Below are 21,118 nucleotides of genomic sequence, written 5' to 3'. Positions count from 1 at the left end.
GCCAACCATGTGTAGCCCCAGAAAACAGGTAGGATGCACATATGTCTTCCATACACTCACATCCTCTTCTGCCCATACAGATTCACGTGTCACTGAGACACATCATATAAACTAGTACAAGAAGCAGCAGGTTGGCAGGCCAACATCATTTATTTTGTCAAAATGTATCTAGATGCAGAAAGATGGAAATGGGTTTAGATACAGGGTGACAACAGTATTATGTACTATCTACTGTATATCCACCTCCCGAAGTTAATTTGTTGCCATGCTGATGGGACACAACATGTGCTGCTAAAAAGTAGCTTTGCTTATTAAATGAACACAGTGGTCTTGATGCCTATCCCCAAACTGAAAATTGCATTATATTAAATCAAACTGAAAATAGTGATACAATGTAATCATGATTCTCAAATTTGGAAATGTTCCTGCGCCCATGGCTGAGGCCCATTAAGCATTCAAACATTCTCACAACACTGCAGCAGCCAATTTAGGCATTCATTTATTTTATTCACAGATATTTAGTTAGTTTACACTGTTGTATTGAATGTGTTGCAATCATTCACTGAATAGGATAGTTTAATGTAGCTCGGTTTAATTTAGTTTAATATAGCTTATTTGCACAAAAAAAGTCCCTTCCCAAAAGATAAAAATCAAGATGCTAAATAAAGACACAAATGACACTGAAAGTTATGACAAATAACAAAATACTGCCATAACACATAAATAGGCCTGTATGCTTCATAGAACTGGTGAAACATTAAATTCACTTAACTTTGTCTGTGCACTTTGCCAATGCAGCCGGATTGCATATGACTGAGTTTAAACAATGAATATTTTTTATCCTGAAGAAATAGCAAAGTAGAACAAAATATAAATTACTTCCAGCCTTCAAAATAGTCCTTAAGCGCTTCATTAGTCTGTTAAAAAAGTCTCATGGGGCAAAGTCTGAGAAGCATCTAAAGCAGCACAGCGGCTGGATCATGAAAAGCATCAACCACTTTCCATGAAGGAAAGTCTGAAATCATCCTGAACGCAGGCTTATGGAAACAGGCCTCGAATCCACACAGCGAGGAGAAACCGTTCCTACGCATTCAGTGACGCAGACATCCTAGCATGTCACTGAACCAAGGTTAAGCATACTAATGAAAATCATTTTGGCTGTCAATTATCTCTCTTTCCAAACGGAGGGCCACATGATGATGAGGTGTGAGTGTTTCCCTTGTTTGTTGCCTAAAAATGGAAGTGTGAGAGTGACGCAAATCAGCTCTGGAGGTCCTATCATCTCTGATAAGAGGGGCCTCCCTGGTATGAGGGGGTGGAGTGACACAGCCACCATATACAGTATGATCATCAGTGCCACTACTGTTCAAACAGCATGGTGGTAAGGCAGCGCACACAGGCATAGCGAGTTGAGTGGGTTAGTAGCTCGCTGGCACAGAATATTGACCTAATCATAAGACAAAACCATACAAATAAACAACACATTTAGAGGCATTTGCGATCAACATCAAAACATCCTTTGTAAAAGTCTGAAGTACAATGGGCAGCAGGGTGGCGCCTTGTTTAGGGAGACTCTCTTTCAACCAGAAGCACAAAGCAAAGAGATGAATTTCTTCTTCTGGGGATCAACTGAGTATCACAAACATTGGCATCTCATTTCACTAAAATGAAAATTGTGGACTGGCCATTTGAGATCTTGACAAAACTGACTGAAATGGTGTGGCAAAAGCTATGGTAAATGGTAAAATCTGCACATTAGCACTAGTCCACCAATAACTTGATATCATGGTTGATCATGAATGATGTATGTGCAGTGGAAGAAGGCAGCATTCCTTCCCAACAGAGCAGAATTGTCTGCTGTCTTTCCTGGCATGGCTGGGATGAAGTATAGCTGCTATTTCCACAATAACAGGGCTTTGGACTACGTCACTTGTAGAGCTCCACAGAGGCAACTAGTGTGATGTCATTACACAGCTTGTTACACCCAGCCGCAGACAGGAGCAAGCAACACTATGGGATGGACTGTCGCCAGCGTTCAGTCTTCCTGTTTTAAAGTTCCAGCCCTACTCACACTTGGAGGAAAAACATTGTTGCTGCAGTGCATTGGAATGTGTGCATGTGTTAGAGGTGGTGGCCTTCCTCTTATATTAAGATAAATCATGTTAACAGATAAGAATGGTAGTTGATTAGTCTTTACTAAGTTAAGGAACTAAAGAAGTTACTAGTTAATGATGATACTTGATTAGTTAGTTTTTTTAGTTAGAACTAAAAAGGTTGACGGATAATGAAATTTAGGAGCTTAACACATTAATCCTTCCTCTTCGGCAGTCTCCATGACGCTCAAACCCTTTAATCCGTTTAAGTTAAAGAGTGTTCAAGATTAAGTGACTATGTTGCCTGAGAGGAGTATGTGGGTGTATTGCCCACAGACGAGCTTTTGACACTATTATCTTATCTTATCTTATCTTATCTTATCTTATCTTATCTTCAGAAGTACTCCAAAAGTACTTGTGGATTTCTAAAGTAGTCAATAGATAAATTACATCAATTTGACAACAGTTTCTCTCAAGTGAGCAAAGTAACTAAGAATAACTAGCTCAAACTACATAACAAAAGATGGAATAATGGAGCAATACATCAAACAATACGCTGAAATAATAATAGAAACAATATCATTCACGTGTCACAGTTATTTTTTGTTGAAACACAGTATGGAAACCAGGGGCATTTATTTTTTACCACTACCCATCCCTGTTTCACAGCAAATATCAAGCTGGCACGTGCGGTCCTCTCCTATCGCTCTATGACTCCAACAAACCCAACAAAGGCTTTTCTCTTACCATCCAGGCAATAACGACAAACCCTACGATCAGCTATATAGGAGTGCTTGAAGGCCTTTATCCAGAATCACTTAATATGCTGTAACTTTCACTCATTAATTAAACGGAACACAGACGATGCCTGCGTCAGCTCCGGTTGGAAAACAGAGATGAATAGTTTTTGGATGAGAGATACGGAGCAAATAAAGCCACCAGAGAGGGGGTGAGCTGACTGACTGACTGACTGACTGACTGACTGACTGATTGAAAGCAGAGTGGAAGGACGCCAAAACACATTTTAGAGCAGGAAATGGTGGGGACTCTTACAAAAGCACTGATTGTGTCACTTCAGACCCTGGCAGCATATCAGCAGCTTTGGATACATGCACTACATCCCCCTATTCACATACTAAAGGGCATTTTTCAATTTTGCTTCCATAAGGATCCACATTGTGTGTGTATGGAGGGTTACTCACTTACTTTTTATTTTCAGAACATAGGCCACTGATTAGTCATTTTCGTTCCCGTCTGGGCCTTTCTTGCTCCCAGGTCTAGAATTTTGTTGTGGTTTGTCAGTGTTTCTGAATTGGTTTTGAATTCAGTGCACAGATAATGAGCAATATGCAGTTTTACCTGATGGTCAGCTTTGCCTAGTTCCACCTATCGCAACAAGGGTATAAGGATGGATTTTGAGACTGAGTTAAGAGAGATCTAATTTGCTGCAGTGTGCTGAAGATGTAAAATCATATCAAGAGCCCTTGATTGGTGGGATATTTCATACTCAAGAAGTTCAAAAGTTCAGAATAGTGTCTTATTATTCCTCTCAACATCCAAGACTGCGCCTCCTTGATGTGGCAGAGTGATGTTAAACAGCTCTCTGTATACCCAGTATCAACTTCACCCGTCACAATACAGAATAAACTGGTGCTCTGACCTGAATCACACAGTTATTTATTTTTTTGTGATACTTCACTGATCCCATAGGGAATTTCTCTTTTCACTTGTGCCGCTCAGCTAGACAGTAACGTCTCTGAAGCAGGAAGGGGTTACGTTACGGCGGTGTGAACCTGAGCCCTCTTGGCAAAGAGCAGCCTCCCTAGTCACTACGCCCTTCTGCTACCCAATTCGGCTTCCCAAAAGGTTACATTTGTTCTGTGACCTGGATTCACACCTGTTACATAGGGTGCAAGATCTTGTGGCATATAGGACCGGATGTTCACTTGCTTTCTCTCCCTGCCTCTTTTTTGGCTCTGCTCTTCAAAGAATTGATCTGTGGGTGGTCTGTGACAACATACAGATGACTGGAGATGGAAATGATTTCCTTGTCAGTATTCTGTGTGGATCCCACTGTGAACATGGAAGACGGAAGCTAAAGATATGAGTCAGCCAGCTATCCTGCACCTCTTTACACATCTAATTGCAGCACCGATAAGCTCCCCTTCCATTACTGAGGATGCTGATGCATATGTTCCTTTTCAAAGCACTTTTAATGTCTTTTAATTGAGTAAGGTTAATTAGTCTTCTCTGCTCTTGCTTTTGTTTTCCACATGATCACTCAGTCAACAGCTGTTACATGTTTATTGATAAAGGATGATAAATAGGTGCTGTATTCTTATGTTCATTTCATTTGGAAGAGCCAGAAGTATCCTCCTGCCAGAATTATACACAGAGTTTTAAAGGCACTAGGTGCTAAAAGGGAAACGAAAGCCTTGCTGGCATAGAAAAACACTTCAACTTTAATTGCTGTAAATTAGAGGGGGCCTTAAAGTCCCCATGAAATGAACTCCCATTACCTTTACTTCCTGGAAAACAGAGCATCTTTAATGGTGACCTCATGCTTCACTAGTAGGGGCGTAAAAATAAATTCCAATCAATAAAACCATCACAGATTTTTCAACAATCCCGCCCCTCCCATAAAGTACCTTTCTCTCCCTGACTGATATTCCATTGGTTTAGACTTTTGAATGATCCCTCACTGCATTATGTCCCGCCCCAACATCCTGTTTCAATAGGTAAAGATGCCATTTCATGGGATTCCATTCCATTTCATTTCAAAAGATCTTGAACCTGGTGTAAACATCAGAAAAGACCACGATGAACATCTTTCTCCATCTCCCTCCCTTGGATTAATAACTTACATGCTTTGCTTCTAGGGTTTCTGAGGATCTCGAAGTGTGTCTTAGGTGTCTTTGTTTGGGTTCCAGGATCATTACAACCTGATGATACAAAAAGTGTCATTCTTTTGCCAGTGTTTTTAAAAACTTTGTGCCAAAAATAATGCTTCAAAATCAGCTTTCATTTGTTATTCAGTATTTCATATTATCCATTTTATTGCAGATAAAATACACCTGCCTCCTCTTTCTCATGTGGGCACTAATGCATGCATCCTCGGTTTAACAACAAATACATCTGAAGGCTCCATTATGTAAATGCTGTTTCCTCTTGTACTACTTAATACAAGTGCCAGCCTGATAGAGGGTCACAGACGGATAGTGCTTTTTATATTCACAGTCCATTACGCTCTTCCTACACCAGCAACAATCCCGACTCCCACAGCCAATCGCCAGCCGGAAGTGATTCAGTACCTCCATTTTTCCATTTGCGGCACAGGCGGAAGAGAGGGATCACCCTCAATCTGACACCAAAGGCTGTTCTGACAGTTTGGGTGGATCCTTTCGGGGGCACTATCGCTTCTTTGTGATTACAATAAAACCTATTGCTTTCAAAATGAGTAGCAGATGCTGATAAAGATTCAGTCCATTATATCTTAACAGGCGTACAATGTGAACTTGCATGAGTGTGAATGTGGGATCCCTTTATAGTATTTGGAGCCCATCTGCCTCATGCTGTCAGCACACCCTCTCCCACACACAGTTTGTCAGCGTTGTGTCGGCGGGTGTCATTACTCCTGTATGCAAAGTCATGGAATTCAGCCGCAAACGTGACGTATGCCGCAGATGGCGTTGCTTCTCCATGACAAGATGCAGTCTAGCCATTGCCCACCACAAGACTCATGTGCCAAGTGCGTCAGCCAGGTATTTTTATGCAAGATTAAACCAGATGACAGGTCCGTACATTCGTTTGGTCAAACGGCGAACCATCTTATCTCAATCGCATCATAATTGTTTCTTCACATCACAAGGTATTCTCCTCTAGTGAACATGGCAGGAAGACCAAAGGGTTAAGTAATTATTCACCTGCTTGTTATTAGTCATTTAATTCAAGGTTTCCCATCTGGAATGGCAACAGTATTCAATGCTGCATCACCTATTCAACAAGGAAGAGCCTTGGTCATACAAATTCACAATGTAAATAATTCTGTTTATACAGTCCTTCATTATATGCCATTTGGGATAAATGAACACACTTAAGAAACAATATGTTGCATCTTCTCTGTCTTACAAACTGGTAAACTGAGGATTTAAAAACTGTTCAAGTCAGCATGAGAGGAAATAGTTAGGACAGACCAACCTTGAGACCAGCAGTGATTTAATGTTAGTGACTGTGAGGCCAGTATGGGGTCATACAACAAAACCATGATCAGCCTACATATACCCCAATTACAGCCTGTGATGACATCTTTCTGTGGCTGCTTAGGTGCTGGAGCATTCGCAATTTCACTACAGTATAAAGCTTTTGGTCCAAGCCCTCAGCCTCGACTGCGCCATCTATACCGACATCCTAGTGCTGGATGACTTTGTACAACTTAGTTCCTACCATCATAGCAAGGTTGCTAAGCATATGTCGCCCTCTGCAGGCATTTAAGAGGCAAGACTCAGTCATGCCTCAGCCTTGTTTTTTAATACACCAGTATTTGTGTGGACAGAAAAAAGGACTATTTCAGTTATCAAGACAAGCTGATTATTCAACAGTTTTTTCCTGGTAGCTATCTATCCCCTTTCTCCACTAAATTCTCTTGAAATTGTAGAAGACAAATCTGACGTAATATACCAATAATTTAATTTGTTTTTCCATTGACATGTACAAAAACACAGATGGTTCACATGATGTTCAAAAGGGAGGACATATATTATCCCCGTGTGAAAATATTATTTTAAGGGTACGAACAGTTAAGAAAGAAGTGTTTTTTTCAGGACTTTCTTCTCTTCGCCCCACAAAATGTGCACATACATATGTATATCAATATAGCTCCAAATCCCTGTGATGAAGAATCAGCCTAAAAATAGTGACACGCATAATTTGACCCAATTCCCAGATCTCCCATGAGTAAATGTGAGGTCATTATGTCCACGTAATTCATCGATTTCCGATGTGTGGCAGTGTCTTGGTAGCATATGGAGAGCACATATGTAGGAAAGTTGTTGAGTCAAGTGGAAAGATGGACTGTTGTAGTGCGAGTCCCAGGTCTTATACTAGTCGGTGCAAGGTTAAATGTCAGGTAAAGAATTGAGAACCATTGGTGATGACAGGCATAATCCCATGGATGAACAATATGGGACCAAGGTCAATGATGGATTAAGTAGTTGATAGTAAAAGACTAGAGGTCAGTAGTGACCACAGGAGTTACCCCGTGGATGAGCAGTGTAGGTCCCAGGTCTCGACTCAGCAGGTCCAGCTGGTGCAGGTAGGCCAGGTAACGGCTTGTGTCTGCTGGTGGGCGGGGCAAGTACAGGAAACGTACAGCAGGGGGAGGAGCTCCATGCTGACGAATCAGATTGTTGACAGCACAGATATATTCATCCGTCAGCTGCGCAGCATTGTTGGGGAACCTCTGTATACTCTCCTCCTCCTGCTCTTGCTTCTCAGCCTCCTCTTCCTTTTCATTCCCGTCCCTCTCCTCATCCTCTCCAGGTTGTTCTCGATTCCCCGCCCCCCTCTCTCCTCGTCTCTGCCAGTGCAGCGCCACCACCTGGTCCCAGGCCACCGTCTGCACCTGAGCCGAGATCCTCAGCTCCTTCAGCATCACCCGGAGCTTCGCCTCCTCCTCCTCCTGCAGGCTCCACCCGGCCTCCACGCACAGAAAGAGGCGCAGTCTCGTCTGGCTCCAGGCGCGGGACTCATGAAGCACGCAGGCCAGCTGCAACAGGAACAGTGAGCAGGTGTCCACATAGCCACAGCTGTCTGGTCGAAGGAGGTTCAGAGGCCACACATCAACAAATGGCCCCATCCTGCCACGGTGACACCCAACCTTTCGCCCCGACCCAAAGATCTCCTCCCGGTTGAACTGGTTGAAGTAACGGGCCAGTGCCACATTTTTCCCCATTTTGACAGTGTCAGCAATCACCGACACATATTCCTCTTCCTGGAGGTCTTTGGTTTCCTCGACTCCCCTCAGAGTTGGGAAGAAGGGGGGGCGTTGTTCTCTGGGGTTCTTGGTTGGGCTCACTGCATCCAAGCCGTGGCCTGTAGACAGGTGAATTTTGCCTTGGAGATTGTCTTCAGGGGTGCAGTCATCATAGAAACCCAAGACCAGCGTGTTCGGCCTCATTCCACCTAGATGCAAACAGATGTGGCAAGTTTGCACACATTGTCAATCACACAAGCTCCTTGTCACAATTGGTCAATGATGTAAACAGACATACCCAAATGGTTGTACAGACAAAAGCGAAAATTGCTAACCAAAGCCTGTGATGAAGAGCAGGTTCTGGACTCCGTGTCGGACAGAGTCGGCCAGGGTGAGGTTGACGAAGGCCTTGATGTTGAGATGGTCCACTAGAGACAGCCATGAGTCATAACAGCTCTGCAGGGGGTCAGAGGGCAACCCATCTGAAAGACCAATCACACACATAAGGAAAGAAAATGTCAAAGATGTGGACTATCACTGATCCACAAGCATGGACCTCATGCCGTCAAAAGCAGCATGTTTTTGTTCTCTCCTATATAGCGCTGACCAATTATGAACCAGCCCTCTCCTATACAGACCCCAGCTCTGACCTAACCACACCAGTCTTACCCAGTAACCCCATCTGGACGTGTCCCAGCACATAGAGGCCACTCTTCTTCAGGTCATTTATGAAGGTGATGAGGCCTGTACAGCTGCGTGGGTTTGCCACCATCAGCAGCACCTGGGGCCTCCAGAACTTCACATGGTCCTTTCGCACATCTAGCATCAACAGGTATTTACGCACCTGAGTGAAACAGAGGATGGAGTAATTCATATGCACTTGTGTTCTATGGTTGCATTTTGTGAGACAGTGGGTGTACCTGGTGAAAGATGAGGGCCTGGCTGATGTAGCCCCAGTTGCTGGTGGGACAGAGGTAGTGGATAAGCATTAAGAGCAGCAGCATGAAGGCTATGCTGGCAAAGGCATAAATGGCACTGATCAGGAACATCATGACCAGGCAGCCAAGGATGCCCAGAACGCAGGTATGCCAGGTGAAGTAACGGAATGAGGGTCTTTAAAACAAAATTAAAAAAAAAACAGGGAGAGAACATGGAATGAAAATCAGCTTTTGATACAGGTTTAGTGTGACAAAACAAGAAATGTGGATTCCAAAAGATGCTTGATTCACTGCAATATGCCGATCTGTAATTCCTAAAGAACTGAGGTCTAAAGGATTGTTTGGACCCAAGTTAACTATACTGTACCTGAAATTGGGTGCTGAAGCCCATTCCAGGGCCAAACAGGCCAGGTCCACAGCAGCATAGACCAACAAGAAGAAGATAGTTACAATTCCGGCAATGGTGTTCAATTTCCCAGAAAACAGCACCACCTAGTGGTAGGAAGAATGAACACCAATTTGGTTGACTTCAAAAAGTTAAACGTCATCAGTTTTCATGTCACAGACCCCCAGACAGACACATTAGGCCACAGAGATGTTGGCCAAGGGACCTCTACATGGGAAGATTTTTGTTGTTGTCAATTTAGTATTCGTTGTAAATTAGTAGATTAGTATAAAATTGTGTAACTGTCTACACTGCAAGTAGGGAGACAACTGTGAGGACAGTGAAACCTATGATTAGTCATTTTTGTATATTCTCTAACTGGGACAATTTCTACTGAATTAAATGAGCGTGAAATTAAAAAGGACGCCTGGGGTCCCTGGACCACACTTTGAGAACCACTGTGATAAATGACTTGACAGGTTGGAGTTAAAGCTATATCCAATGACAGCAACGTATCGACTAAGCAGAGCTTAAGTAGAGTCACTCTAAACTTTATGCACAAGGGGGACAGTTAATGACTCTATTATATAATTCTACCTGTACAAGACACCAGGAGATGAGCACTGAGGCCCAGGGGTTGCCACTCAGAGACGTTTTCCTCGCCAGAGCCAGGACGCCACCTATAGATTTTTACAACATCAACAACAGGAAAGTCAGTCTCAGCCCTTCAGTATGGCTCATGGTCCTCCTGCATTGATCCTTGCGCCAAAAACACAATGGGCTTCATTCACGAAACTTTTCTTAAATTGTTCTTACTTTTGTTCTTAAGAAACATGCCTACGCAAAACCAACGTGGGATTCATGAAGCATGAGCAGAGTCTCGATTTTTTCGTATTCCAGGTGTATCTGATGATGAATGCCACTTGTTCCTTAATTGGATGCGTGTGCCTGTTGATGCTGATTAGCATAGGTAGACGCCCTGGCAACTCCATAAAAGGCCTGCTGTCAGAAGGGTCGTGCGCAAATGGAAAGCATTACTGGAGTGGTGGAGAATGGCAAACAGACCCAAGAAGAAAAATTCAAACTCTGAAATAGAAGTGTTGTTGTTGGGAGTGAGAAAAAAATATATATACTTTTTAAAAGTGTAAGCGGTGGAGTGACAGCAACTGAGAAAGAAAACATGGCAAGAAATTACTGATGCTGTCAATGCTGCAACATCAGAAACACACACCTTGAATTAAATTAAAAAGAAACGGTTTGACTTACAGTTAGAATCTAAAAAGTGAGGGCGATAGTCTAATTCCAAATAGATGCAGTTTATTAGCTTCAGGCGGAGGGCAGGGCGCTGCCACAATGTTTGGGGAAATAATATGGAGACTGTGCTGTCAGGTGTCCAGTCATCAGCGGAGTTGGACACTGGTTTAATTCAAGCAGCATCTCCATCTGATGGTAAGCTCAGACTTTATGCTTTATAATAATATTGTTGGTTTTGACTGTAGCTCTTGACAGGAGCTTTCTTCCTGCGGTGTCCAAACTCATCACAGCCTTCCAGCTCAGCATGCTGCGCTCTGTGGCGGAGCGAGTGGCCGTATGATCATTATATGATCGCTGCTGAGGGGTCTGAAGGTTTATCAGGTGTGTTATTAGCAATGTGGTCAATGCATAACCTCTATCACCTAGAGACAAACTAGTTAGTCTTGAGACTCTGGTTAACTTCCATTCAGTCCAATGGTGGCTCCCTCCTGGACAGGGGAAACCACATGTAGGAGGTTTAGGTTGGCGTCACAAATTAATTAAATTTAAATAGGGGAAAGCGTTTGGAGACGGTGCTTTGATGCGCACAGTCTATTGCTCCTGTGGTAAGATAAGATAGAACTTTATTGATCAATAAATAACATAATAATATATGTATGATAATATATATACGATAATAATTAATCACTCAGGTTTCCAATTGAATAGAATTGCCTATGAATTTGTTCATATCGGCCTAGCTTTGTTAATATGGTTATTATCACTAGGCTTACAAATGGACTGAAACACATTTTGTTGTTGATAATGAGGTCTGGGACTGCTTTAATAGATTTCCCTTAAAGAATAAGGCATTCTAAGTAGAAACTGCTTTATGCGTAATGTCCCACGCATGTTTCCAAACACACATAGATTTTGATTGTACCAAAGAACAAATTCAGGTAAGAAAAAAAATGATGCATGCCGAAATGTTTGTGGAAAAGTTCGGAAGTACACTTTAAGATCAAATATGATCATACGCACATTTCGTGAATGAAGCCCAATGAGTGGATTTTTTTGACAAGGTCAACACTGCAAACCATCTGTTGTGTCATATAATGCTTTGCAAATTAACATGTCTGCACTGGGAAAATGAGACATGATGATATTAATAACAAGTGTCAATTTCTCGCATTTGGAGGCCTCCTATTGCAACAGATGGCTGATCATTATTGAAATGGTGACGCAGCTCTATAGAAGACCAGCTGGAGTTGGGATATGCTTTCATGTACTCTGGATCAACTATTCAGCCATGTAACACAAACATAAACTGGGTTAGTCATTTAAATCCTTCTCACAAAGCCACTGGCCAGAGACCCCATCAGCCAAAACCCGCTTAGTCAATTAACACATAAGGAAACTTAATTTGTTGCTACCTGGTAGGTAAGGCTTAGTCGTACAGCGAAGATACAAATGATAAAGATTAGATAGTGGGGGACAGATAAGACGGTGTCACAGGATCTCACCAAACAGGTCATCTTTGGACAGGGCATAGAGGATCCTGGAGGCTCCTATGAGGTTACTCATGGCAGCAGATATGGTGGAGCAGTAGATGCCCGTTGTCACCAGGGGCTGCCAGATATTGATGTCCCCAAGGAAACTGTAATTTCTTTGGAGGAGGCGGCTAGGAGAGATGAGGGACACAACTCCAAATATGAATTTTTGTCAACAATATTAATTGCATACTTGCTTCAGCACTTTAGAAATCTGTCCTAATAATACCACTTTATTTTTTTGTTCTGTGTACAAACAAAACAAAAACCCTGATTTAAAAATCACTTAAACTACAGCGAAGACATTCTACTTCTCAAACAGGCAGTAAATCATGCTTATTTATGCAGCTATTTCTTTTCTGAAACATACTGTTCTTTTTCCATTCCAGTGATTCTAAAAAAGGACTATGATTTTATGGGCTATTTTTCTACAGCTTTGAATTTTAGAGCTGATGATTTTGAGTGTAATTTTTTAGACACTGAATTAACTTTTACGTTTTCTATTCCGGCACCTTTGTGCCAGTACTGAACAGTACAGAACTACTGTGTGTGTCTGTGTTTGTGTGTGTGTCTGTGTGTGTGTGTCTGTGTCTGTGTGTGTGTGTCCCCAACCGGTCACAGGACCAAGCTGCCAGCAGACTAAGGAGATTGTATGTGATGAAGGTTATGAGCACTGCTGCCAGGGTTCCTCTTGGGATGGAATAGCTGGGGTTTTTCAGGTCACCTGAACAACACATGAAAGGAAAGTTCCTTTTTGAACACAAGCGCTTGAATTAACACCCGAAAAACAAACACAGTCCACTCAGACTTCTGCCTTTCCCAGATGTATACGCATGAATTCACTTCCATCTTGGAGCTACACATGCCTGCCTTTCACCAAGCACTTATTAATTAGGTTATTATAGACACTTTTTCCTCTCACCTGACATGTTGGAGCCAGCCATGATTCCAGTGCAGCCGTTGAACATGACAGCAAACACCGTGACAAAACTCATCATGGCACCGGTAGTGTAGTCTACTGTGTAGTCAGCTGGAAGGAGTGACATGAGGAGGATCACTTACATGAAGACAGCAGGGATCATTTATATGTAGACAGCAGGGATCATTTATATGTAGACAGCAGGGATCATTTATATATAGACAGCAGGGATGTATACCATACTGGATTCAATAAATCATTTTCTTCTCAGACACAGGCTGCTTAAATAGATCAAAATCCTGAGTTGTCAAATCAAAGCCAAATAAGAATTTTAATCCCAGGTTGTTTAAATAGATTAAGTTTATCAAATCTTATAAAATCCCAAACCACTACATGTGACAACATACAGCACCGTGTTCAACACCTACACCATAGGTTGCTCTCTAAAGTGTGGAGCCGGAGGCCTGTGTAGTTGCCGCTGATCGGGCCGGTCATGTTGACACCAGAAGTGTCAGACAGCATCACAACTCTGGGCCCCACAATGAGGAAACTGATGAAGATGGTAGCCAGGACGGTCACGACAATGATGAAGATGATAAAGGTGGCTTTGGCATAGATGTGGGCTCCCACCTGTAATGACAAACCATTTAATGTGAAGCAAGACAGAGGCGTACTATGGGATAATTGCTTTTATTTAAAATGTTCTATCAGAAAATTAAAAATCACAAAGCCCCCTCTGTTTGTATAATCAACAGGGATCAGTTGATTGAATGTATCCTAATTAAAAATGTTGTGTTGAGTCCCACCAGGCAGACGACGAGACAGAGGAAGAGCAGGGCGGTGCCATAGAGCAGTGACCACCAGTATCCTGACGGCAACACCTGATGAGGTCCTGCAACGTCTGCTGCAACATCTGAAGAGGCAGGGGAGGGAGACAGTTAATTAAAAACGTAGACACACACACACACACACCCCTCGGGATCTCCCATCATGCCCTTCATGCACCCTACCTTCTGGGATGCCAAATGCAGAGATGATAGCTTCAACCAGGCCCAAAATATAGAGAGCGCTGCCACACACATTGGCAAAGAAAAACATAATCCCAATGCTGCCGCCGAACTCTGGACCCAAGGCTCGACTGATCATGTCTGGGGATCCAAGTTGAGGTATCTCATGACTGCAAATTAGTTAATGTAGGGCAACTATAATTATAGGCACAAAATCTCCCTGCTTCAATGAATTTCTCACCCAAATTAGGAGGGTTGTGCATCAACCACATAATTAGTCAAGTTAAAACTAGGAGGGGTAACCATACAATTTGTGATTGGGTTAAATAATGGAGAGAATTCAGAGTAGGGAGATTTTTTCAACCCACTACCCAGGCTTAATCATATCTCATGAGGGAGACAGACCGAAACCAACCCTTGGCTCTGGGCTTCATCTAAAGACACTCTCGACACTGAAGGATACAGTAGGCACCTCCAGCATCTAAAGCCCCGTTGGTGGAGATGGCACAGACAGAGAGGACAGTCATGGTAATGATTAAGTAGGCCACCAGGAACATGCCAATGGATTGGTAGAGCCCCGCTTGACCCACGACAAATCCTAAAAGAAACAGAGGAAACTAGCCTTACAAAAACCATCACTTGAACAACACATGACAAAAAAAAAAAGCCAGGTGTTAATTGTTAATCAAGTTTATTTAATAGGGTTAGGGTAAGAATATAAGCCTCCAAGAAGTCTGATGCGTTGTACAGAGCTAGACAGGTAATTGCAGCTACTCTAGGTCAAAAATGATAACACAGAAATTCCTATAGGGCAAGTAATAGGATAGGAGATTAAAAAAATAAATAAATAAAGTATTAAATGGGCACACTGCTCACTACCGAGTGCCACAGATACACTATGAGTCCCTACAGGAACATGTAGGCTAGGCCTTGCGATTTTTCGTTGTGGACAAATATTAAATGATTCATTCATTGTGTGTGGCAGTCATACTCACCGATTCTCAGGAACACGACAACGCTAAACATAGACAGTAAAGTCGGGATAACAACTCCAAAAACCACGCCTAGCTTCGCGGCGGTTTTGCCCTTTGGGCGGCGGCCGTGTTTCTCCACCGTGACCCCGGTGGGACGGGACACACCGTCCGGCTCCTTGGCGGCGGTGAGTCGGTAGTGGAGAAGAGGAGCCTTTTCTGTCATGGTGGCCAATTTCTGCCACGGTGACTACAGGTTGCAGGTGTCAAATGAAAAGCACAATTTCACCTATGGGAACAGAACTTCAACCGCAAAAGTTAGTAACGTCCCCTTCTCGGTGCAATGCGCAACAATTTGAACAGACATTTAACTAATTCAGTCATGTCCGTCCACCTGCAGGCCTCCGCTGTGCCGACTACCGAGCACTTCACCTTCTGCAGGTAAGCGCGCCGCTCTAATTGAAACAGTGACGTTGCTTCCTGTAATTGCTTCAACCAATCAGTTACAGGTTTACCTTGACATAATTATCCAATGGCTGATTTGTTTATATTTGTTGACGTCGTTAGAAAAAGCAAGTATGATGTATGAAATTAGACAAGTTTATGTTCAAAAACTGTTTCTCGTCAGCAGCATTACTGTTAATATAAATTGGTACAAAAATTGCCTGCTGGGTGCATAAATTGGGTATTTACATAGGCTACAGAAATAATTAAGTCTTAACACGTGGCTTATTTCACACAGTAAGTTAAAAGTATTTGCCCTACTGACAAAAATGCTGAGATAAACAATAAACAAGAAGGTACACGTCTATGTAAAATCAACAACTTTTATAGAATGAAAATGTAAACAGGTAAAAGTGCAACGAGAATAAACACTCCAGTATACTGCTCACTAAATCTATACCAGAAGGCTGAGCAACTTGTTTAAGTCTCATTAATCTTCATTATATAGTCTCTTTTGAAAGTCCAAGTGATTTTGTTATTTTTTTTCTAGTTTCCAACACATTTACAAGGAATGTCTGACAAATATTGATCAATATTATAATAATAATCAATGCTGAATTGCAGGGATTGTGAAATTAAAGAAATCTGGTTGGATATTTAAAGCTTCCATCCACTTTACTAGAGCTTTGCACCACTAGCAGGAGCAAAAGCAATCTGAAATTAGACCTTTAGTAATTAATTCTCTGGCATGAATACAAACAAACAAACAAAAATAAGCTGGCTAGAAAAGTGACAGTTCTGGCCAGGTGAACAAGCTGCACAACACCTGAGGGGAAAGCTGTTTGGACTGATTCCCGCTTGGAAGGCTAACTCAGGACAAGGAGAGATAGACGCTCATTCACAGAATCAGTGGGAACATGAGGAAGCTGCCTGTACATAAAAAAAGTAAGATTATTTGACCTTTTGATGTTTTTTGCTGGGAGGTATACTCTGTAGGCCTGTGTCTGTTCTACAGCCAGGTTTAAAGCATCCCTCATTTTATGAAGAATGGTGAAAGCAATCCTCTTATCATACATTCACTCATCCATTATGCTCATTATATTTCTGCAGAAACATTATAGCCAGCGCTCTGTCTTTCATTTTTCTCGACAGCTCTCCAGTGAACAAGAGGAAGTAGCTGTAGTTCCTCATAATGACCAGCAGAGAAGAGTATGTTTCCACTTTTTACTCCAAAAGTCTTATCCTCTTCCACTGAGTGACTCTTTAGTCTTTGGACACCTCACAGGATACAAAGGCAGCCTGCTAACAAAAGGGGCTTTTGTGAAAGGTAAAATACCAAAGTGGAAATTCTGATCACTTCTGCTATTTTGCCCAGGTGGAGTATCATTCTGTTTTAATTGACCTGGGACAGGCATGGAGTTGAACTTATCCCCCTATATTTGAAGAGCATGGAGTCCGCTGAAGTTGTTCTTTTGTCACTGGGGAGTGCATTTGTCTGCCAGATTCACCACAAGCCACTCGAGTTTGCCAGAGATCAGTCGGCTGTAGGTCCACAGGACTGTAGTCAGACTCTGGGTGCTTTGAGGAACACAGGACAACACCGGACTCTCCACTGGCCCCTGCTGGTCCACACAGAAAATACAAAGAGGGAACAGTGGTCAGAATGGTGGTAAAAAAAAATGGTGAAAGAGTAAAATATAAAAAAAGAGTAAAATATAAAAAATAGCAAAAGAGTAAAAGAAAGACAATAAATGGAACAAAAAGGAGGAGAGGAGGCTAGAAATGAAAAGGCAAAGGAGGGGAGAAGATAACGCCCCACTGCCACTCACAAAAATGTCACTATTTGCAGATGGAGAGTAACAGTAAAGGCCAAAGTACTGTTAAAAACTGATTCTTGCCAATGTTAAGTCAGAAGATTTGCGGATATTACGTAAGACACAGATTCTGCACTCCAAACAGAACATCCATCTTGCACTCTGTGTGTGACTTTCATGATGTAAGGGGTTAACGGCTGTCTCATCAGCTAAGCATGCTCTCCTAATCTTCTATTTGTCCTGAGGAAGGAAGGCGTGGGGGTCACACAATTAGGCCGTTGCTACCGGGCAGAGATACAACAGACAAAAAGCAATGGGTTTACGGGAAACCGGGATTCTTCTGTGCCTTTGGAAACTGATAGTGTCTCCATATCAGCTGCAGAGCAGAGAGAAGCACATCAACAAGTCCTCACTTACTGCCTGTGATCTCTCGTTATCACACTGATGAATTCATGTGGCGTTGTTAGTCGTGATGAGTGGAAGAGAATAAGACAGACAGACTTGAGACCAGGGCCACATGCGCCTGTGTGCTTGTTGGCATAATTGCATGCAAATCGACACCATGACAGGCTCTTACGCTCAGCTCGAGGTGTGTGAGGATGTGCAGGTAGTTGCTGATGCTGTGCTCCAGTCTTTGAAGCAGAGAGGAGACACATCCCGGCTGGCTCAGGGCCCTGGCAACCTTCACGCCTTCAATGAGAAGCCCCAACGATGCGACTATGTCTCCTCTCTTCTCCTGATGCTGTGGCAACACACACACACACACACACACACACACACACACACACACACACACACACACACACACAGAGAGGAAAAGAAAGACAGAACACAGAGAAATGTAATCGTTTCAGAAGGAATCATTAAACACAAGATAAGACACTAAAATAATGTAGTATGTAGTATATGATGTGTAGTATGTATACGGTGTAGTAAACAATGTATATGAAGTATATATATATGACCTAGTATAGCGTGAATATGATGTATATATATATATGTGTATGGTATATATATGGTATATGTGACTGTGATAAAGGTCTATATAAATAAACAAGACTAGACTAGACACTAAAATTAACATTAATAAGCCATTGTGGTAGATGATTTTGGACTCAAATATGTGAACACATACTGATTTGTTTTCCCAAGATGCTTTGTGAACCTTGATGCAGGGGAGCTGAACGGGTAAGGAGAGAGTCGTCAAACCATCACAGTCTCTCTGCGGGGAGGCGATAGGAGACAGACAAACAGGTGGACAAAGAGACAGACAGACAGACAGACAGACAGACAGACAGACAGACAGACAGACAGGTGACTACAGGGGGAACAGATACATCACTCTGGCAGACTGACAGATCAGCAGGAGAACAGAGAGACAGACAAGTACAGAGAAGGTTTATCTTTCAACAGTCTTGTCAACGGGCCTCACCAGTGCCGTCTCCAGATCTGCCACAGCGTTCATAGCCCTCCTGGACTCTCCATCACACACAAAGTCTATGGGTCTGGTCTCAGCATCCCACACCTCAGAGGCTACCATGCAGAGCAGCAGGAGTCCTGGACAAGCACACACACACACACACACACACACACACACACACACACACACACACACACACACACACACACACACACACACACTACCTCTTGAAACTGTGATGCCATAAGCCAACTTGTTTCAGAAATCATCATAAGAGTAAAACTTTGATTAGTTTCTGCCCATTACTCACTGCTTAAAGCCATGCCCCGCTTGGCCGCTCCCGATGGGTATACATTTGTTCCATTAAGAAAAGTAACAGATGGAAAACAGCCTATGTCCACTGTGGTGTTTTTCTCTCATAAAGAGAAGCTGCGTGTCCTTTTTGTCTTCTCACCACTTGATTTCCCACCTTCTCATTCAGCAGTGGGAAGTGCGAGTGTTATCTGACCGGAGAGCAGGAGGCGCGCTCCAACTTCCCTGCTGCGCCACATAACAAAATGTTATTGACTGAAAATGGCATTTCATTGATATTAGCAGGGCTATTTTGCTGGCTTCAGGGGACAGCATGCTGAGTAACCGGTTAATGATTTATTATTGTGAAAGACTCGATTTACACAGCTGACGCTGAATCCAGTCGTTGAATAGCCTACTGCTGGAGGCTGTTTACTTTTTTGTCAAGGTTTCATTTGGCCAATAGAGTTATCAGCTTGGGTTCATATAGGCTAATTCACAAAACTGATGGGAACGACACACGTACCCCCCTTCTCTCTCTGTGTGTGGGTGTGTGTGTGTATGATTACTTCTCTCTATCTGACATAATGCACGTACACAGCTTACAAAAGCGTGTTTATTGATTGGATTTCAGATAGACCCACAAGTCTCTTTCTATATCAAAGGATTATATCAAAAAATATCCTCAAGGCATATGGCATATTCGTCCAGGTATCGACCTTACAGGCACAAGCCAGACTATCTGCTGTTCTCCCTGGGGCCAAAAGCCCCATATTTTTTGTTTCTATAACTTTAGTTGTGACCATTATTACAGTTCAATGTGGGTATGTTACCCTCCATGTGTTATAACAGGCCTATCCGTCTTCGCACCGAGGACAAGGTGAAATCATTGTCATCCTGATTAGACATCCCGGGATCGTTTTATAGCCATGCTCGCTGTATTTATTTCTCAGGAGGAGAAGTGAACAAGTGTTCTTCACCCCGGATACAATCATCTATCGGGTTGTAATGCCCGGGGGCCGCAGCTGCGAGATGCGGTGACGCTCCAATTCAATTCCAGCCGGGGGGGGGTGCGGGGTGAAAAATGTAATAGCTGTCAAACCCACGGGCAAGAGAAAACATGGGGGAATGCACCATTTATTCTCATTTCAGACACACGTGCTCACCCCGTCTCACAGTCATAAAACAAACACCTCGGACACTGATTGAGCCCCCCCCCCTCTCTTATTTATGCCCAATCTATCCATGTGCGCTATGATCAAGACGCATGACACCTTAAATTAACTGGTGTGTGTGTGTGTGTGTGTGTGTGTGTGTGTCGTCGATGTCACATACAGAGGGAGTGGGAGAGAGAAAGGGATAAGACAGACAGAGAGAGAGAGAGAGAGAGAGAGAGAGAGGGAGAGAGAGAGAGAGAGAGAGAGAGAGAGAGAGAGAGAGAGAGAGAGAGAGAGAGAGAGAGAGAGACTGGCTGACTATGGACACTACACACATGTTCTTTGTTTCTCTCCACGCGTCCTAATATCTCTGCAGAAAATCCCGACCGCCGTTAATTAAGACGAATGTGCGCCGCGGCTCCGCAGATAATGACCGGAGCGCCTGGATTTCTGCACACAAGGAGAAAACGGGGGGCCATGGCACTGACGGTACCCGCATTGCATCACGGACACGACACCCGGTACCCTGCTGTCTCCCGCCCACCACAACTCGAGCCGACGGGGGGACTGTAGCATCTTATTATAGAGTTTTCTATGCCCAAAATCCATGCAGCCGCACTCTCAGACGGCTGGCTGTTGTCGCTCCTGGTCTCCAAAGCCAGCCAGCTGCTGTCTGCTCTGGTCTGCAGGCGCAAAGCCGGTAATTGCGCGCTGTGTTGACAACTTTGGCGCGACGTTGTGTGGATTGCGCACCAGCAACAGGCCATTAATTGGGATCTACTGAGAATTCCCTTCGGTGGAGTCAAGTGTGATCCTCACGAGGGATCCGCTGCCCGACCAGGTCCCCGATCGAGGGGGTGCTGCAACCTGTAGCTGTGTATCCTTTTTTTCAGTCATTATTCCACCAAGGCGCAATGGAGGGACA

The 21,118-nt window shown here is 43.2% G+C and overlaps 2 protein-coding genes across 7 annotated transcripts; both read right to left on the bottom strand.

Annotated features, from left to right (window-relative positions):
- Positions 1-6,781: 6,781 nt before the first annotated feature.
- LOC139931591 (solute carrier family 12 member 9-like) lies at positions 6,782-15,393 on the bottom strand. 5 transcript variants are annotated; one of them, XM_078287743.1, is made up of 15 exons: positions 15,092-15,393; positions 14,560-14,694; positions 14,100-14,237; positions 13,896-14,002; positions 13,518-13,719; positions 13,093-13,200; positions 12,783-12,894; positions 12,144-12,301; positions 9,985-10,067; positions 9,370-9,494; positions 8,985-9,177; positions 8,734-8,908; positions 8,400-8,546; positions 7,651-8,273; positions 6,782-7,551 (listed from the first exon to the last, which is right to left on the bottom strand). In XM_078287743.1, exons 1-15 carry the CDS (start codon positions 15,291-15,293, stop codon positions 7,318-7,320), a joined length of 2,742 nt encoding a protein of 913 aa, XP_078143869.1. In that variant the 5' UTR covers positions 15,294-15,393; the 3' UTR covers positions 6,782-7,317. The 5 variants fall into 5 exon arrangements, with proteins under 5 accessions (XP_078143869.1, XP_078143868.1, XP_078143870.1 ...); XM_078287742.1 differs by having other exon boundaries at positions 6,782-7,948; positions 7,982-8,273; XM_078287744.1 differs by having other exon boundaries at positions 6,782-7,527; positions 13,896-13,993.
- Positions 15,394-15,940: 547 nt separating this feature from the next.
- On the bottom strand, positions 15,941-19,130 carry thpo (thrombopoietin). Of its 2 annotated transcripts, none has more exons than XM_078287925.1 (5): positions 19,056-19,130; positions 18,758-18,882; positions 18,461-18,547; positions 17,903-18,067; positions 15,941-17,133 (listed from the first exon to the last, which is right to left on the bottom strand). In XM_078287925.1, exons 1-5 carry the CDS (start codon positions 19,066-19,068, stop codon positions 16,987-16,989), a joined length of 537 nt encoding a protein of 178 aa, XP_078144051.1. In that variant the 5' UTR covers positions 19,069-19,130; the 3' UTR covers positions 15,941-16,986. The 2 variants fall into 2 exon arrangements, with proteins under 2 accessions (XP_078144051.1, XP_078144052.1); XM_078287926.1 differs by having other exon boundaries at positions 15,941-17,130.
- Between the last annotated feature and the right edge of the window lie 1,988 nt (positions 19,131-21,118).

Source organism: Centroberyx gerrardi, chromosome 13 (assembly GCF_048128805.1).
Source record: "Centroberyx gerrardi isolate f3 chromosome 13, fCenGer3.hap1.cur.20231027, whole genome shotgun sequence".
NCBI classification, from domain to species: domain Eukaryota; kingdom Metazoa; phylum Chordata; class Actinopteri; order Beryciformes; family Berycidae; genus Centroberyx; species Centroberyx gerrardi.
This window is presented reverse-complemented; position numbering and strand designations above follow the sequence as displayed.